We start from the raw sequence: 15697 nt of genomic DNA, 5'->3' as shown, positions 1-15697 counted from the left end.
TGAAGATGAAATGATCTTCAAAAGGCATAAAGTTAAAGATGACACATTTCCTTTGTATTTTAAGCAAAAACAATTTTTATTTTCATCTTTTACATTTTCAAGATAACGAAAAGGGCCCAAAGCAAAAGTTTGGTCACCTTGCATAGTTTGTACCTAGTAGCACCTACTTTGGCAAGTATCACAGCGTGTAAACGCTTTTTGTAGCCAGACAAGAGTCTTTCAGTTGTTTGAGGGATTTTCATCCATTCTTTCTTGCAGACGTCTTCCAGTTCTGTGAGATTCCTTGGCCTTCTTCCATGCACTGCCTCTTTTGAGGTCTATCCAAAGATTTTCAATAATGTTCAGATCAGGGGACTGTGATGGCCATGGTAAAACCTTCAGCTTGCGCCTTTTGAGGTAGTCTGTTCTGGATTTTGAGGTGTGTTTAGGATCACTATCTATTTAGAAGCCATCCTCTGTTCAAGTGTTCAACTTCAGCTTTTTTACAGTTAGTGTTCTTCTTTCTACTTGTGAAATGTTCCCTGTGCAATTGGATGCAACACAACCCCAAAGCATGATTAATTCACTCCCATGCTTAATAGTTGGAGAGGTGGTCTTTTCATGAAATTCAATTTTCTTCTGATGCTGAATGTAGTGGTGAGGAAGCCAGAGTGGTTTTCTTCTGATGACTCTTCCATGAAGGCAATATTTATGCGGGTGTTGCCAAACAGTAGAACAATGGTCTTTTGCAGCCAAGCAGGGGTTCTTATTTGCCTTTCAATCAATCCTATGAGCAGTTGCCTCTGAAATTTTTCTTGGTCTTCCAGACCTTCTCTTGACCTCCACTGTTCCTGTTAACTGCCATTTCTTAATTACATTTTGAACTGAGGAAATGGCAAACTGAAAATGTTTTGCTATCTTCTTATAGCCTTCTCCTGCTTTGTGGGACTCCATTTTCAGAGTGTTAGACAGCTGCTTAGAAGAACCCATGGCTGCTGTTTTTTGGGACAACGTTAGAAGAGTCTGGGTATTTACAAAGCTCTGAAATTTGCATCAACTGGCCTTTCTTAACGATGATTGTGAACAAGTCTTAACCCTCATAGGCTAATAAAGGTCTGAGACCTTGGTCAAAGTTATCTGACTGCTCAAATCTCTAAGTTCCATAGTTTTGAAAGGTACTCCTTTCCTTTTTTCACTCTAAAATTATACAAAACTTTATGTCTTTTGGAGATCATTTCTTCCTCAACTTAACTGTTAACATTAACAGACATTTTGACCAGAAGTGCCCAAACTTTTGCATGCCACTGTATCTATCTGTGTCTATGTGTGTTTCCCTCTTGCTATCTATCTATCTATCTATCTATCTATCTATCTATCTATCTATCTGTCTGTCTGTCTGTCTATTAAAACAACGGAAGAGGCAGCATTCCAAACAAGGTGAAGAAGTTGTGCACCATTTTATTCACCTCAACCGCAAATATCAGACCGGGTGCTGTGACGTAGGCCCGCGTGTACACGCTGGGCCACGGTGGTCTCGTCCAGTATGGACAGTGATGAAGTGGTGTGGTGCAAGTCTGTGGACCTGCAATTCGGCGCCTGCACTATACAGAGCTGACAACGCCATGCAAGGAGTCCACGTTGTACACACAGCCATGTTTAGATGATCCTGTAAGTGCTTTCATACACCTTCACAGGTGTTATATATTGTTTTCATGACAAACACTGATTGGTTCGTTAACCGGTTTATGCTCAATTATATATGAATTAATATGATGTATTCACGAATCACTTATCAAAGTAGGATTATGGTGAATAATGAGAGGAATGAATTTTGGAATATTGGATATGTTTATATAATCTTAAATTATGTATTGCACTTTATTGATTGATGAATTGATTGATCATATACTCCCTATACATAATTCACTTGTACACGTCTCATTGTTTGAAAAAGGCCTTATTTTGTTGGGCTGAAAGGTGCAATTGGGGTGAATAAAGTGGTCCACAACTTCTTCACCTTATTTGGAGTGCTGCCTCATCTGTTGTTTTAGTACATATTGTCTCAGGACCCACAGCCTGGAGGGATTGCTCCCTATCTGATCATCTTTGACTTGAACTGCTGTTATTTTGTTTCTCTATCTATCTATCTATCTATCTATCTATCTATCTATCTATCTATCTATCTATCTATCATCTAGTGTTTCTGTCTATTGTTACAGGTGATGAATTCAAGTCAGATGGATTCAGTCTGAAAACTTGTAAAGAAATGATTAATCTTCTGGATGTATCCTTTCCATAAATGTCCTTGATGTTCAGTAAACTACTCGGTTTCTACCCTCTATTCCAGATTTGGGTAGAAGAACAGTCTCTTGGTTGTTGCTCTGCTAACATGTGCTGCACATAACATAGCGGCACTGGGGGGATCTCACTGCATATACATTTATACAGCTCCCATTGAATTCAGTACTAGCTGTATAAATCCATAAGCAGTGAGCCCCCGCCCCCTAGTGGTGGCTTCAGGCATCCAGAATTGTGTCATTTATCAAGTTAGTAAACAGAGGTCCTTTATGCAGATAGGTTATGAAATTAATCAGAGTGGAACGTTGTAGTCGCCACTAGCTTTTTGAAAGACATAGGGGCACGTTTTAGACTCCGGTCTTAATAACCCCTATGGATGGCAGTGGATCTGCCGAAGTTATGAAGTAGCACAGGCCTCTACATAACTCTGGTGTATCCCGCACCAGTCTAAATGTAAGCCAGCTTCCTTGCTGTCTTACATTTAGACCATTTTCTACGCCTAAAACAGACGTAGAAAATAATGCCCATGCCCACTTTTTTAGACCCGCTGTGAACTGGAAAAGTCACAGAGAGCTGTATTCTGTTAAATGAATTGTAGAAAAGTAACTAAAATGCAAAGATGTGATCATTCAGAGCCAATGAGAAGGCCTACAGTTTGAGACCCTTGTTCATGTACTATGGGGTGACTTGATAATGCTACAAGAACCTTATCTACAGAACCACAGGTGGACATTACGGGGACCCTGAGCAATGAAGAAGTCAGCATTCTCCAGAAAAAGCTGAAACACTACATGGTATTAACTATACTTTTAATAATTTGAGTAATCATAGACTTGACTGAGAACTGAAAGGGTTAGGGTCATCTTGACAACCCCATAACTACAAAACATCCACCCTGCAATGATCAGTGTGGATCCAGCTAAAGAACCTGCAAGAAAGTAATAAATGTTGGCAAACATGTCATTGGTGGGAAGAGTCTACCCCTGTGTGGGATCTCCTACTTAGAAACTGACCGTTCTAGCTTATGAAGGTGGTCCTGACCCAGAGACCCCATCTATGGCAACTATATCCCTGAACAGAACATATGGACAGGGTCATAAATAAAATTAGTTACATTTAAATTACTTATTCATTGTTTTCATAAAAATGGTTACTTTGTAATTTGTACTACAGAAAATCTTTTTAGAAGCCGACACAAACTTCTCTGGATCTATTGATGCCCATGAAATGCGGAACGCCCTACAGAAAGCAGGTGACTAAACTGATCATGGTTAAAAAATACATACAGCATGCAACTTTAAATTTGAACACATAATCTTGATTTTGCGGATCCGCGTTTTGCAGAATGCAAAATACATATGGTCATTGGAAGCCTAAACAAGAATGCTCCCATTCACTGATGGCAGGCACAGATCTTGACTATGATGAAGAATTAAGCCACAAAGTACCATACTTTTTGGACTATAAGACGCATCGGACTATAAGATGCACCTAGGATTTAGAGGAGGAAAATAAGCAAAGAAATATTTTCCATTAGACCCCCCAATCCTCATCAGACCTTAGATCAAAACCCCAATCTTCACCAGACCCCCAAATCAGACCCCCATTCTTCATCAGACCTCAGATCAGCCCCCAAATCAGACCCAGAAGCGCTATCAGATATCAGATCAGACCCCCAAGCTCCATCAGCTTCAGACAAGATCCTTAACCTCCATCAGCCTCAGATCAGACACCCATCAGACCCCCCAGGCTCCATCAGCCTCAGATCAGACCCCCATCAGCCTCAGATAGGACATCAAAAAATAAATAAATTACCTCACATGCCCCAGACAGCACTGCCACCAGATCCAGAACTCACTACACCCTGGCCTTCTTCTGGCCCACACTGCACTATGACCTGATGTCACACAGCATCAGGTCATAGTGAGCGCCTATGTGCACTGCATCTTGATGCTGTATGCAGTAAGGACACAGTGCAGAGGGGGGCCTGAAAGAAGACCAAGGAGGGTGAGTGCAGCTGGCGCAGTGCTTCCCTCACAGCTTCCCGCAACTCGTGCATGCTGATGACCGATTCCGTAATGCATTAGCATGCAGACTATAAGACGCATTGCAACTTTTCCCTCACTTTTGGGGGAAAAAGTATGGCTTATTGTCCAAAAAATACGGTATATCAGAAAGTTGCAGAACTTTGTACCTATGAAACTGGCTGGCCTGTTGCATGTGCGCTTGGCAGCTGAACACATCTATTTTAATATGAAACTGAAGAAAAATTCCAGCTCACCTGCGATGAGGACACACACCGGGGTCGGATGGACGGGATCAAAACCGGTATCAAACTTTGTAGAAGAATCCAGCAATAGGTGTAAACTCCAAATATTCTTTATTATAACATTAAAAACATTGTGGTGTGAAAACAGCAACTCCGTGACTCCTGTTAAAGTGTTTCAGACGATTACACGGCCTTAGTCATATGCCTTCAGCTGCCCGTTTTAATATGCCTGTTTTGATATATGCAAACGAGCCTCTAGTAGCGACAGGGACATTACCATTACACCTAGGGGCTCAGCTCTCTCTGCAACTGCCGAGCACTCTGCACTTTGATTGACAGGGCTAGGTGTGTTAATGTTTTCACTGTCTGGTCCTGTCTATCAAAGTACAGAGGGCTCGGCAGTCGCAGAGAGAGCTGATCTTCTAGTTGTAATGGCATCTCCTCCATTGCTCCCAGAGGCTAATTTGCATTTATTAAAACATAATTTTTTCATTCGCATTCTTAGCAATGCGGGCACATATGAAAATGGGACAAACACAGATGTGTTTAAGTATTATTTTGCTCTAATATATGTAGAAAAGGGCAGGGATGGACTGGGACAATAAAGTGGCCCTGGACTTCAGCCAGACCGGCCCACTTTATTTTTCCCAAACACACTCAAAAAAGGGGTTATGTCTCTTCAGCAAGTGGCATTTATCTTGTAGAGAAAGTTAATACAAGGCACTTACTAATGTATTGTGATTGTCCATATTGCTTCCTTTGCTGGCGGGAGTCATTTTTCCATCACATTATGCACTGCTCGTTTCCATGGTTTTGACCACCCTGTAATCCAGCAGCGGTGGTCATGCTTGCACACTATAGGAGTAGCCGGGATTGTGGGAGTGCACATAGTTTGGTGCTTTTTTCGACCACCAATGCTGGATTACAGGGAGGTCGTAACCATGATGACGAGCCATGTATAATGTGCTGGGAGACATTTTGTCTCTATGGCACTATCTGCCCTAATAGTGATACAGTGCCCACATAGAGCACGATAGTGCCCTCCTATTCACAGAAAAATAGCGCATTTGTACCCATATAGTACCTACCTAGGTGCATAGAAAGTGCCATACTTTGGCTCTATGTCGGCACTGTATGACTGTGGCCAAAGTACTGTAGGTTTTCACTTTAGGTAGGTACTGTATGGCACCATAAGCAAGAAATACACCATTTATCTGTGCATAACATGGCGCTATCTGAGCACTGTATGACCGTGGGAAGACCTGGGCATACTATGCTCAGATAAGTTGTGTATTTAGTGTCTACAGTGCCCACAAAGTGCCATATCATACCTACCTAGAGCTAAAACGTGGGCAGAAAGTGCCATACTTTGCCTATAATTATACTCTGTCTACACAAGTATGGCGCTTTCCGAGTATGGGTTCTATATGGCACTATGTGGGCACGACAGGCACTAAATGCGCCATTTATCTGTGGATAGTATGGCACTATCTGCCCACAATCATACAGTGCCCACATAGAACCAAATATCGCCGTACCCACACTATTATATGGCAGTGCCCAGAGCGCCATATGTTGACTATGTGGGCAGATAGTGCCCTACTATGCCCAGATAAATAGTGCCCTTAGTGACTGCAGTGCCACACTGTACCCACCTAGAGCCAATCTGTGCACAGAAAGTGCCATACTTTGTCCACAGTGACAAAGTGCCCTTTCTGTGCACAGTCTGGCTCCAGGTAGGTATTCTACTACACGTGGGGGCACAGCGCTCATCTCTTTAGTAAAGAGTTTTACTACCTTACATTCAGCTCCCGCCTCCAGCCTCCAGTAACAAGTGCGGGCGGCAGCGCTCACTCACTGACGTCACGCGCCTGCGCCGCCTAGTGGAAGGAGCAGGCGTGTGACGTCAGTGAGTGAGCGCCGCCCCCACACTGCCTGCTGTTACTGGAGCTTTACCCCCCTGATGGCGGCCCTGGCCGGCCCATAATTCGATCGGCCCACCGGGATTCTCCCGGTACTCCCGATGGCCAGTCCATCGCTGGAAAAGGGGATCTCTTAAAGGGGCAGGCACACAATCTGATCTTCAAACATGACAGTTAGAAGATCCCATGTGTTTGGATGCATGAGCTGGGAACTCCATCTAGATATGATATGATATGTATAAGCAGTTCCTTGTTCCTGTTCTTGTAGATGAGGTGACAAAGCTCCACTAATACTATGGGAGTTATGCAAATATCTAATTTGAAAGTAGAACCAGAAGCCATCAGTTCAGGACATCATTAATGGACTTAGCCACCACATAGATGAGGTCCATATATTCTGGAAGATAAATTTGAATTGTCAGAAAGGAGAAACGTTCCAGATACATTGACGATATAAACCTTCTTTTCTTGTCAGGTTTTAGCCTCAATAACAGGATTCAAGAAGTCATCGTCCGGAGCTACGTCTCCGCTGAACTGTCTATTAAATTTGAAGACTTCATTGCATGTATGATACGTTTAGAGACCCTGTTTAGTAAGTAGTGAGACCATGTCATGTATCAATCTGCACCAAACGCCTTATATTTTCTAACCTTAAAGGCTATGTACACCTTCAGGAACAAATCTAGATTTGTGAATTTTACTTTCACTTTGCGCTGGTCCTCTAATAAACCTCATCTCTAAATTACTAAAAGGTCATAAACATTTTCTTAAGCCACATTCATTGAGCTGCCTAATGGGAAACAGTAAAAATACAGATCCTGCTACTAGAGAATCTCAAGGCTGTACAGAGAAAGGAGCTAAACATTTTTAATAAAACCAATCAAAAAGATTATTTTTAGCTCAAAATGAGTACAATGCAATCGTGAAAAAATGCACCCAAAGGTGTCCATAGCCTTTAAAGAGGACTTTCAGCATTAATGATGGCTTGTCAAGTACCCACAGCCTGCTCCCTGAAACAGAAGATTCACACTTACCTGATCCACACTGCTCTGGTCCTCTGCACTGCCTCTGCTGTCTTCATCTTCTGGTCCCAGCAATGTTTACATGGACATGGTCACGTGCACCGCTGCAGCCAATGACTGGCTTCAGCTGTGATGTAGCCACAAGCAGCATATTGCCGTTGAAGTGAGTGATTGGCTGGAGTGGTGCAGGTGACCATTTTATTGATCAGCCAGATGTAAACAATGTGGGGACTGGAAGATGGAGACAGTAGAGGCAGCATTGAGGACATGAACAGCGTTTTGTGGGTAAGTGTGAATTTTCTGTCTCAGGGCCCAGGCTGTGGGACCTTGATAAACCATCATTATTACCGGAAAACCCCTTCAACTTTATGCTGACTTCTTGCTTACCATTTGCTGAGGTCAGTATTAAACATTTTTTTTTTTGCAGCACACGTTGGTAGTCACTTCAGAACTAGATTTATTTTTATTTTTTTTATCCAGATTTCACAAGAAAGTTTCAAAATTGGCCATAATGGATGGATTTTATCTAATGTTTATGACTCCTTTACATCAATGTAATGCAGAGTGACATTGGGTATACGGTATATCAAATGACTTCTTTGCTTTGCTGTAATAATTTTCTTTTTCTTTTTGTTCAGAAATGTTTCACATTCTGGATACAGATAAAGATGGCATGATCAATCTATCATTATCCGAGGTAATCTTCTACCCTTAGGGAATTTTCACAAATGCTGTTTTTTCCCCATGTATTGACCTCTGCAGTAATTTATTCTATTGTAGTGAACTGGTTTTCTAAACTTTTTTTTTTTCAGAAACAGAGCCATTGTTGTCCTTGTACAGTCTGACATTCAATTGAATAGGACTGATCTGCAATACTGGACATGGTCTATGGACAAGGGTGGCACTGTTTACACTTAACTTGAGAAATACCGAATTTTTCACTTTATAAGACGCAAAAAGTGGGGGAAAATGGCAGTGCATCTTATAAAGCGAATACTAGTGAGCACTTCCATTATGAAAGCGCTCAGTAGTATGTAGTGGGTGCGGGGAGCGGGGAGTGAAGCGCTGCGAGTGTTGCCAGTACTCACCCTCCCTGGTCTACCTCCCTGAGGCCGGGCTGCATTGTCCTGACTGCGTACAGCGTCAGAACGTAGTGTGCGGAATATGACCCGATGTCGGACACAGTCAGGTGACAGTGCAGCACGGGGTGTGGAAGACAATGGAGGGGAGACCACTGGACCTGAAGAGTAGCAGCGGAGCAGGGGAAGTAAGTGAATTTATTTAATGGGGAGTGTGGAATGGAGGTCTGTTGGGGGTCTGATCTGGGGTCTGATGGGGGTCGGATCTGAGGTCTGATGTGGGTCTGACATGGAGGTCTGACATGGAGGTCTGATTTGAGGTCTGATATGAGAATCTCATATGAGGTCTGATGAAAAATATATATTTTTAATTTTCCTCCTCCTGGGGTGTCTTATCATCAGGCGTGTCTTATAAAGTGAAAAATACAGTACATATATATATATATATATATAGTATAGGTAATGCCCTTTCTGAAGAAATCACTGCTGGTCTTTCCCCAACCATTTAACCTGATCATCTCTGCTCTCCTCACAGTGGATCTGTACCGGATTGATTTAAAGAAGAAGAAAGAACAAGTAATTGGAAACCATAGCTGGAATCTGGGCCCCTGTGACAGCAGTGGACAAGTTCAGTCTCAAACACACATATATATAATGCCCTTAAGAAGAATTCACATGTGGTGGTATATTGCTGTATATACATATTACAGGGAGTGCAGAATTATTAGGCAAGTTGTATTTTTGAGGATTAATTTTATTATTGAACAACAACCATGTTCTCAATGAACCCAAAAAACTCATTAATATCAAAGCTGAATATTTTTGGAAGTAGTTTTTAGTTTGTTTTTAGTTTTAGCTATTTTAGGGGGATATCTGTGTGTGCAGGTGACTATTACTGTGCATAATTATTAGGCAACTTAACAAAAAACAAATATATACCCATTTCAATTATTTATTTTTACCAGTGAAACCAATATAACATCTCAACATTCACAAATATACATTTCTGACATTCAAAAACAAAACAAAAACAAATCAGTGACCAATATAGCCACCTTTCTTTGCAAGGACACTCCATCCATGGATTCTGTCAGTGTTTTGATCTGTTCACCATCAACATTGCGTGCAGCAGCAACCACAGCCTCCCAGACGCTGTTCAGAGAGGTGTACTGTTTTCCCTCCTTGTAAATCTCACATTTGATGATGGACCACAGGTTCTCAATGGGGTTCATATCAGGTGAACAAGGAGGCCATGTCATTAGATTTTCTTCTTTTATACCCTTTCTTGCCAGCCACGCTGTGGAGTACTTGAACGCGTGTGATGGAGCATTGTCCTGCATGAAAATCATGTTTTTCTTGAAGGATGCAGACTTCTTCCTGTACCACTGCTTGAAGAAGGTGTCTTCCAGAAACTGGCAGTAGGACTGGGAGTTGAGCTTGACTCCATCCTCAACCCGAAAAGGCCCCACAAGCTCCTCTTTGATGATACCAGCCCAAACCAGTACTCCACCTCCACCTTGCTGGCGTCTGAGTCGGACTGGAGCTCTCTGCCCTTTACCAATCCAGCCACGGGCCCATCCATCTGGCCCATCAAGACTCACTCTCATTTCATCAGTCCATAAAACCTTAGAAAAATCAGTCTTGAGATATTTCTTGGCCCAGTCTTGACGTTTCAGCTTGTGTGTCTTGTTCAGTGGTGGTCGTCTTTCAGCCTTTCTTACCTTGGCCATGTCTCTGAGTATTGCACACCTTGTGCTTTTGGGCACTCCAGTGATGTTGCAGCTCTGAAATATGGCCAAACTGGTGGCAAGTGGCATCTTGGCAGCTGCACGCTTGACTTTTCTCAGTTCATGGGCAGTTATTTTGCGCCTTGGTTTTTCCACACGCTTCTTGCGACCCTGTTGACTATTTTGAATGAAACGCTTGATTGTTCGATGATCACGCTTCAGAAGCTTTGCAATTTTAAGAGTGCTGCATCCCTCTGCAAGATATCTCACTATTTTTGACTTTTCTGAGCCTGTCAAGTCCTTCTTTTGACCCATTTTGCCAAAGGAAAGGAAGTTGCCTAATAATTATGCACACCTGATATAGGGTGTTGATGTCATTAGACCACACCCCTTCTCATTACAGAGATGCACATCACCTAATATGCTTAATTGGTAGTAGGCTTTCGAGCCTATACAGCTTGGAGTAAGACAACATGCATAAAGAGGATGATGTGGTCAAAATACTCATTTGCCTAATAATTCTGCACGCAGTGTATATGCAGATTTAGCTGCAGATTTTATCGTTTATCCAGAGGCAAAACATGAATCTTCTGACACCCAATGTAAAATCTGTACAAGCCCCCCACCTACCATGTGCCATTTATATACTGGTGTCTTCTTATGTGGCAGACATGGCCTTAGGGTCTCCTCAGGCACCAGGACCAGGGTGCACCACTGTTTCTTCTGCACCCTCTATACCTATACCCCAGGTCAGGGGCTAAGTGATTCAAATTCTCCAAGTGGTCATTCAATGCACTACCATAGTATCTTATAATATTTCAATTAACACATTTTAATAAAAATATGATTCTATGTAACTACATCTGTAATGAAGATGAATACATTTTTGCAACAAGCAAATATCATGTAGGACTGCTGTAAACACTAACTTGTATATTTTTTTGGATTGGAAGTGGCACCTATTGCTTAAATACTGTAAATGTGTCATAGAGACATATTCATAGTGAGGATGCTAAGATACCTACCAATCAAGAGAATGATTGTCACCAACATATTTCGGTTCTCCAAAAAACTGTTGACAGCTTCTAAACCAGTGATGGCTTTTAGAGACCGAGTGTCCAAACTGCAACCCAAAACCCACTTATTTATTGCAAAGTGTCAACACGGCAATACTACATACTACAGTCCAATATAGTATATCTTCCATGTACTTTATCATATAGCTATTATAGCCTGCCTGCCCTCAGTGAGCTGCCCGTGCTGTTCATAGTGCGCCCTGCATATTGGTACACCAGGGGGCGGATGCCCACAGAGAGGGCTCTGAGTGCCGCCTCTGGCAGCCATGCCATAGGTCCGCCACCACTGTTCTAAACTTATATGCGCAAAAGGGACACAGCACTAAGCTGAGTAATTCTGCTCTTTTGTTCTAGCGGTCTACAGTGGTCTAGGTGCTGAACATTTCTCTATGAAAAGTAGGTAGCTCCATCTAGTGGTGGCTGCAGACAGCAAGAGTTTTATAATTTGAAAAGGTATATCACTAGGATACTCCATCGCTTGCTGATTGCTAAGACCTTTGCAATCCTAGACTAAAGGGATTTCGTTTTAACAGTTAGGACTGATTACTTTGTTGTAGTCAGATGTTGTTCTGGGCTTGCTGCTCATATCACACTATTTAACAAGGTGCAGTAATACTGCCTTCTTGGTATAGTAGTTACAGTGCCAGTCCAATAAATCCTGGGGCAATTCAACAAGTGTTTAGAGGTTAAACATCTGCAGAACAGAGGCCCCAAGTCTTTATGGTGACACTACAGTTTCACCGAGCCTTGGTATTTTAAGAAGTACTTTGCCCAACAGATAGCGGTTCCCTCTGCCATCTCAATCTTACATATTATAACGTTATTGATTTTAACGGAGGGGCCCATTATGTGCCAACCCCTCAGAATTTCCTAATAGGGTGTATTAAATTAGTTTTTTAAGATGGTCATTATATGAGTGCGTAAAACATGTAGGTCCCCAAATTTTGACAAGAGGATCAATTCACACAAGATAAGATTCTGCATTTCACATCAAATTCAGCTTATTAAAATAGACAACATTTATGCCTGTAACAGATGTATTAGGAATCTGCTGAGCGTGCTGATTGGAGGATGAGCCCAAGCGTCTTCCCTGTTTTCTTATGATTATATATGTGGATTCATCCTCTAGCCACTGTGAAAATAAAAAGGTTAATTCTTAAAAGAAACATTGCATTGCCAGGGAATAACCAGCTCTTTCCACCACATGCTCAGTAACACTTCATGACTTTCGATTAGCATGGTGGCTCTTAGTGACCGCCATTATTACCTTTTACTGACTTCTTGTTTTAGTCTGGCAATGGTGTTCTGTGCTTGGTGCCAGACTCCTACTCTAATGGCTGGGATCACGGGAAACCTTCATTCCCAGCAATTAAACCCTTTAGATGCTGCGATCAATAACAACTGCTGTATCTAAATGGTTTCAGAGGCAGAGGGCTCCCCCCCACAACACGATCACAGGGTTCTGATGGTTTGCATGGCAGGTGGAGTCCTAATAATGGTCCCTGCATCTACAAAGTGTAGTAGCCTATTAGGCTGTAAAGTGACAGGTATAATACACTGCTCTACAGAAGCAGTGCAGTATATCATGTTAGCAATCAAATTATCGCATGTTCAAGTCTTCTTCTAAGACTAAAACATGTACTAAATAAAATTTCAATAACAGTTTTATAAAAATAAAAAAAAGTCCCCCCCCCCCAAAAAAAATTCACATTTTCCTCTATAACATTTTTTTATGAAAATAAATAAATAAACAAAAATCAGCCATAATTGGTATCACCACTGTGAACGATGAAATTATCACATTATTTATCCCAGTTGTAAAATGGCATTAAAAACAACAACGCTAAAATCGCTTTCTTTATTCATTCGCCTTTCAAAAAATGGAAAAAGAAGCTGTCAAAAAAGAGGTTATGTATCCTAAAATGCTGTCAACAAAAAAATTAAAACTTGACCCAGTAAAACAAGACACCTGTATAAATTTGCTATCACCACAATGATATTGGCTTAGAGACTCCATTTTCCAGTGCTCTTTATTATGTGTGCTGAAAGTAAAAAAAAACACAAAACAAAACTAGGCGATTTGCTGTATTTCCCAGCCCCCCTCCCCAAAATATTAAAATTTATACAATATATTATAAGTACACCAAAACTCAAGAGAAGATCAGAAAGATAGCTGCTCGTAGGATAGCTAGAAAGTCAAATAAGAACTCCCGTTTGACTGCAAAAGACCTTCAAGAAGATTTAGCAGACTCTGGAGTTGTGGTACATTGCTCTACTGACACCTGCACAAATATGGCCTTGGACATGGAAGAGTCATCAGAAGAAAACCTTCACCTGCGTCCTCACCACAAAATTCTGGATCAGAAATCTACAAAAGAACATCTAAACAAGCCTGGTGCATTTTGGAAATAGGTCCTGCTGACAAATGAGGTTAAAATAGAACTCTTTGGCCACAATTCTTGATAAAAACACATCTCCAACCATTTAGCATGGAGGTGGATCAATCATGCAGAATTATATTACAGCCAAAGGTTCTAGAGGGAAGAAAGGATTCAATGAAATGCCAGCATATTCAGGAAGCAAACATGAAACAACCTGTAAAAAAGTTGAAAAGTGGATGCTTCTACAAATAGATAATAATTCTAAACACACGTCAAAATCCACAATAGACTACCTAAAAAGGTGCAATCAATGTTTTACCATGGCCCTCACAGGCCCCTAATCTGAACATCATTGAAAATTTGTGGATAGACCTCAAAAGAGCAGTGCATGCAAGACGGCCCAGGAATCTCACAGAACTGAAAGACGTCTGCAAGGAAGAATGGATAAAAATCCATCAAACAAGAATTGAAAGACTCTTGCCTGGCTACAAAAAGCTTTTACAAGCTGTGAGACATGCCAAAATGGGTACTACTAGATACTAACCATGCAGGGTTCCCAAACTTTGGTTTAGGAGCCTTCTCCTTTTTTGTTAATGTAAAAGAGGAAAAAAAAAATTGTGTTTGCTTAAAATTAAAATGGAATGTGTCCTCTTTAACGTTATGCCTTTTGGATATCATTTCATCTTCAACTTGCTTAACTGTTTATCGGCTATGAATGTGCGCAATGGTGGACAGCACACTACAGTGGAGCAGCTCACCGCCAAAATGAACCAGGGGGCTACCAGACGTGTGTTTAGAGAACCATACTGCGTATTGGGCTTCAAAGCAGACAAGTGGTCACTACACCTCAGTTAAAGAAGTTGCATCGGCCGAAAAAACTTCAATTTCCGTGGCAGTATCGGAATTGAACCTTCGTTGATTGGCAAAGAGTCGTCTTCTTTAATGAGTCACGTTTTCTGTTTAATCAAACGGATGGACGTTGGTGTGTCAGATGAGAAACATCAGAGAACAAACCCCATGCAGCCATGGGCTGGTGGTCAAATGATTAGGTTCTGTTGGAAAAATTATGTTTAAATTGTGTTATAAAGAGTTACATTTTTGTCACAACCTGACAGCTGAGAAGCTCTGACAGAAACCGTTCAGAACCTCCTCCTTGAGTTTTCCTTGTTTTGGTTTCAGTTCCTCATCTCGTTAGCCTATCTCAGCTGTCATGCAGTTGGACTGATTGCTTCCCTTTAAATTCCTCCCCATAATGCAGTAGTGTGCGGCTTATACAACTTCCTGGAGTGTGTGTGCATGCTGTTCCTAGTTCCCAGTCGTCTGCAAGATAAGTGCTGTATATGTATTTGTGATTTTCTGTCTGCTGGATCCAGGTGACCCTGACTCCCTCCGTGTCTGTGTAGGGAGCCGGTGGTCGTGTCCCCTCACTATTGTAGGGTCTTCAGGTGTTAGATAGTCGAGGTACGTGGATATGCGACCATTCACCTTTGGGGTGTTCACATAGGCTGAGCAGTCAGGGAGAGTCGGTCAGGTCCATGCAGGGCTCTCCCTTTTGTTCCTTAGTTGTGGATCCAGTGAGTCATTGATTATATTGCATTGTCTTGTTTCCTGTACACCATCCGTGACATTATAAGCCGCCCAAAACCGTCTCAAGCATGGATCCGGTTTCACTTTTGGCTGAACGCTTACAGGGTCTTTTATTGGAGGTAGCTGATCTCCGTAAGACTTTTTCTCAGTTTCAAGTGACCGGTTCAGCTTGCGTTCATGGAATTTGTTCTGAGCCTAAGATCTCGCTCCCGGATACGTTCTCCGGGGGTAGTGAGAATTTTGTGCGTTTTAGAGAGGCTTGCAAACTCCATTTTCGCCTTCTTCCCCATTCCTCTGGTGATGAGGAACGGAGGGTGGGGATCATTATATCGCTGCTCAGGGGTAACGCTCAGTCCT

At 41.9% G+C, this 15697-nt stretch overlaps 2 protein-coding genes across 2 annotated transcripts in view; both read left to right on the top strand.

Moving 5' to 3' along the window:
* The window catches only part of LOC120999348 (calpain-8-like), a 68564-nt gene extending 59349 nt beyond the window's left edge, over window positions 1-9215 (top strand). The window contains exons 17-22 of the mRNA XM_040430215.1: window positions 2199-2263; window positions 3003-3071; window positions 3451-3529; window positions 6944-7060; window positions 8129-8187; window positions 9105-9215. Coding sequence (XP_040286149.1) covers window positions 2199-2263; window positions 3003-3071; window positions 3451-3529; window positions 6944-7060; window positions 8129-8187; window positions 9105-9128 — 413 coding nt within the window. The 3' untranslated portion in view covers window positions 9129-9215. The remainder of the gene's footprint in view (window positions 1-2198; window positions 2264-3002; window positions 3072-3450; window positions 3530-6943; window positions 7061-8128; window positions 8188-9104) is intronic.
* The window catches only part of LOC120999349 (calpain-8-like), a 138431-nt gene extending 127271 nt beyond the window's left edge, over window positions 1-11160 (top strand). The window contains exon 22 of the mRNA XM_040430216.1: window positions 10845-11160. The gene's annotated coding sequence lies outside the window, so the exon portion shown is untranslated. The remainder of the gene's footprint in view (window positions 1-10844) is intronic.
* Window positions 11161-15697: the final 4537 nt, after the last annotated feature.

This window comes from Bufo bufo, chromosome 4 (genome assembly GCF_905171765.1).
Source record: "Bufo bufo chromosome 4, aBufBuf1.1, whole genome shotgun sequence".
In the NCBI taxonomy this organism is placed as follows: domain Eukaryota; kingdom Metazoa; phylum Chordata; class Amphibia; order Anura; family Bufonidae; genus Bufo; species Bufo bufo.
This window is presented reverse-complemented; position numbering and strand designations above follow the sequence as displayed.